We start from the raw sequence: 3,784 nt of genomic DNA, 5'->3' as shown, positions 1-3,784 counted from the left end.
CATTCGAAAACATTTAAAACAAAAGAAGAGAGAAAAAGGCAACTCTGGGCAGAAATTAAAATTACTAAAATGTAGATGGGCCTTAAATTTCAAAACAAGGCTGAATAAAGTCTAAACCAAGCTCTATCCGATCTTTTGCAAATGGCGCGAATCCAATAGAACAAATTTGTGGAGCAAGAGACTAAAAGTCATAATTTTAAAACACAAAACAAAGCGAAAACGAAAGTGGTGACACACAGACACACAAAGCACCGCTATTAATATATAGATAACCAACGAAAACCTATTGAAATATATGTTTTATTATATACTTAGAGGCAAAAACGAAACATTATATATGTCAATTGTTAAACGTTTCACATAAAACACTCCCATATAATCGAACGTTCGAATGTTTTTATTTTTTAATGATTTTCTTAATTACTTTGAGTCATAAAATGTGTTCATGAAATTGACAATATATTTATTTTAATGAATTTCTTTGATATAACAACAAAAACGACAAAAAAATCAAACTTTGAAAGCAAAATTTGAAAAAAAAATTCTACCGTGGTATAATAGCCATGGTATATTAGGAATTATTCAATGGCTGTTTTTGCCTACAGGTATATAATAATAGAAGTTAAAACATTAGTAGGAACATCTAGTAGACTCAAAAGACTCTGAATAGCGCAGATTTGAAGATACAGTTGACTCTCTCTAATTCGATCTTCAAGAGACCAATGAATTTCATTCGAATAAGAGAAAAAATTCGAAATACGGAGAGTGTTAATACGACTTTCCAGGTGAGCGGACAAAATATTAAAGCGGGTAAAATAATAATAGAGGTTCGAATTAGCGAGAGTTGACTGTGTGTGAAAGACTCTACTCAGAAGGCATTTTAACAGCATCAGGAGACGAGAATGTCAATATTTCAATTAATCAAAAACTAGTACGAATGGCTTACAATTTTCAACAAAAGAAACGATTTCTTTTGACTCTAGTAAAACACTCTCGGCACGTCGTTCGCTTGCTTTCAAAGCGTTCAAATAATTTGTGATCGCATCATCGAAAAGTCCATCGCTACTATCGACAGTGTTGTTGTTCTCAGATGTATCATCGACCTGAAAATAGTTTGAAATGGAGAAATGTTTTCTAGAACTTTTGATTTAAATAGACCCAAATACAGCACTTACTGGTGTTGTTTCTTATATACACGTTTTTTATAAGTTTTTGAAGCTTCCGGATCCGGATGCTTTTAAGTTTTTGAGTTTTAGGCCTAAAAATGTTCTTAACTTGTTCTTATTTTCACCATTTTTAGACCTTTTTGATGTTCCAGAGTCCAAAAAGCCTTCAAATTTTCTTAACTTGTTCTTAATTTTTTGACCATCGAAGCATATGCTCTTGTATAGTTTGTTTTTATAAAAATAAACGTGTATACATGCAAGCATCCGTGAGGAAAGGATAAAAAACAGGACGAAATCGGAAAATTTCCAACATTGTTTTTAAGACCGGGTAATAATTGGGCTTTTCCAGAAATAGTCCATGTCCCCCCTGTTGAGGATATAGGATATCCAGGGGTGTTAACGATTTTTGTTCAAAGTTGATATCCAGGGGGTTTTAAATATTTACAAGGGAGCGGGTATCCAGGGGGTTAAAGTGTCTTTTCAAGTAAAAAAATACGATATCCAGGGGTAAGCATCTTTATAAGAGAGGATATCCAGGGGGTTGAGCAAATTTTCAAGAGTGAATATCCGGGGGGTCTTTACTAATAAAGTAGGATATCCAGGGGGTTCGATACTTTGAAAAATCAATATCCTCAACAGTGGGGGTAAAATTTTTTCTGGAAAAGCCCATTGGAAGGGATCAACATTTTTACCTTTCCAAAATCATCACAACCATCAACAACTTCATAATCGTCACCGAGAAGTTTTAGTTCCGCTTCAATCAAGCGTTCAATCTCTTCATCTTCGAATGTATTTTCCATTGCAACGTTGTTGTTATTGTTGTTGGTGGTGACAATAAGCATTCTTTGTAAGAATGTTATAAGAATGTTATTCTTCAGGAGGATTCTGAGCATTCCTGAAATGAGATTGAGAAATTTGGGTTTTATAGAAACCGATTCTTTGAGCACTCTATAGACTCTGTTGAGGAGCAAGCTCTGCTTCTCCGTTCACCACAAGCGATTATGCAAAGCTTAACACTTGTTTTTGAGTGTTTTTGAGCACTCTGGTGACAATAGCAGTCTATGTTCGCTTACCCGAGCCGCACTGATGAATCCTGGGAAGGACGAAACACATGTCTGCGGATAGATGTAGAAAATGATTTATAAGGAAATGTTATAGCTCTATTTTATCTGGACGTAAAATATTCAACGATTTCAAACTGTAAATTTCAAAAAATCTCATCTATAGATGGTGAAATAAAAAATATCACGGCAATCAAAGTGATTTTGGTTTAAGAGCACTCCGAAATTACTCAAAGTCTTATTACCCGATTCGCGTTGATCCTGATGAATATCATGAAAGGAATACTCAACTTTGATCCCTTGATAAAAATTACATAGAATTTTTACTTAACCCTTTAAGTACCTATGACGAGTATACTAGACATGGGCTATTTAAAAGGGCGAAGCCCTCCTGTAATGCCCAGTTTGAGTTAGAAATCGTCATTTTTGGTCAAACTCGTGGGAATTGGATTGGGTTTCATGTTCAAGCAAAAACAAATCAACAGTGAGTCTTTCCAGCGAGATTTTAAGCCGAAAAGTCAAAAAAAATGTAAAAATTTGACAAAAATCGACTTTTTAAAGATTTTGACCGTCGACCATTTTTGGTCAACGAGTGATTCAAGAACCTTCAAAATCGGCCCTGCTTTACTTGATTCTGTCCTCTAGCGAATTAATTTGAAGTTTTACCACTGGGCACCTTTCTTTGTAAGAAGTCAAGCAGTTTTATAAAAGGTATAGGAATTGGGATTTGGTTTAAGGTTATATGATTTATGATTTTATTTCGAAAGGTTAAAAAGGTAGAAAAGACATGTTAATCCCTATAAAGTGCACATTTGTAATGGAAATTACGCAATTGACATATATGATCTCTTTTTATACAATAATATTTTGGTGTATTTCATTTCTAAGTCGTCCGTTAGCATCGCACACTCGACTCGACTCAACTTGAATATTGTAGCCCAATGTAAACTTTAGAAAAAAAACTCAAAACACAAAGCTGCCCAAAATGAAAATTAAAAAATTGAAGAAACCCCCTTCTTCACGTATTGCTCCAAGGTAAATTTCAATCGATTATTTTTTGTACCGAGCTAAAATATTCGAAAAGACATAATTAAATCTTAGATTGCAGCCCTCAACTTAAGTTATGAGAAACGGCTTGACAATTTTACTTTTACAGTATATTCTATAAAAAAGGTACAAATGATAGAACATCTTTGTGCACCCAATAATAAAATGTATTAGTTGTCTTAAACTACCGAAAACAAAAAATACATAATTTAAGGCTCGAAACACTGAATTTTCAAAAAAGGTTGATATATTTAACAAGATTAAATCAAGATCATCATCAAATCTTTGACATGATATGTCACTGGAAGGCGGATCAAAATTTACTTGGAAGAAAAATCAAAATTTTTTATTATCAATAAAACATTGTGATCAGGCACTTAATCATGTATGATTCATTATATGCTTTTCTTTGGATTGTTGACACTGTAAAAAAATTTTTTTGTACCAATCTTAGGGGGAACTAACTACTTAGATAAAAACACGTCCCTGGACAGGGTAAAAATACCGGGT

General features: G+C 33.6%; 1 protein-coding gene across 1 annotated transcript; it reads right to left on the bottom strand.

The window, feature by feature from the left end:
- Positions 1-467: 467 nt before the first annotated feature.
- Positions 468-2,055, bottom strand: LOC136816551 (uncharacterized). Its single transcript, XM_067072893.1, has 2 exons — positions 1,859-2,055; positions 468-1,103 (listed from the first exon to the last, which is right to left on the bottom strand). Exons 1-2 carry the CDS (start codon positions 2,006-2,008, stop codon positions 918-920), a joined length of 336 nt encoding a protein of 111 aa, XP_066928994.1. The 5' UTR covers positions 2,009-2,055; the 3' UTR covers positions 468-917.
- Between the last annotated feature and the right edge of the window lie 1,729 nt (positions 2,056-3,784).

This window comes from Clytia hemisphaerica, unplaced genomic scaffold, assembly GCF_902728285.1.
Source record: "Clytia hemisphaerica strain Z4C2 unplaced genomic scaffold, Clytia hemisphaerica genome assembly, whole genome shotgun sequence".
Lineage (NCBI taxonomy): Eukaryota > Metazoa > Cnidaria > Hydrozoa > Leptothecata > Clytiidae > Clytia > Clytia hemisphaerica.
The sequence above is the reverse complement of the archived record's forward strand: the minus strand, read 5'-3'. Positions and strand labels throughout refer to the sequence as shown.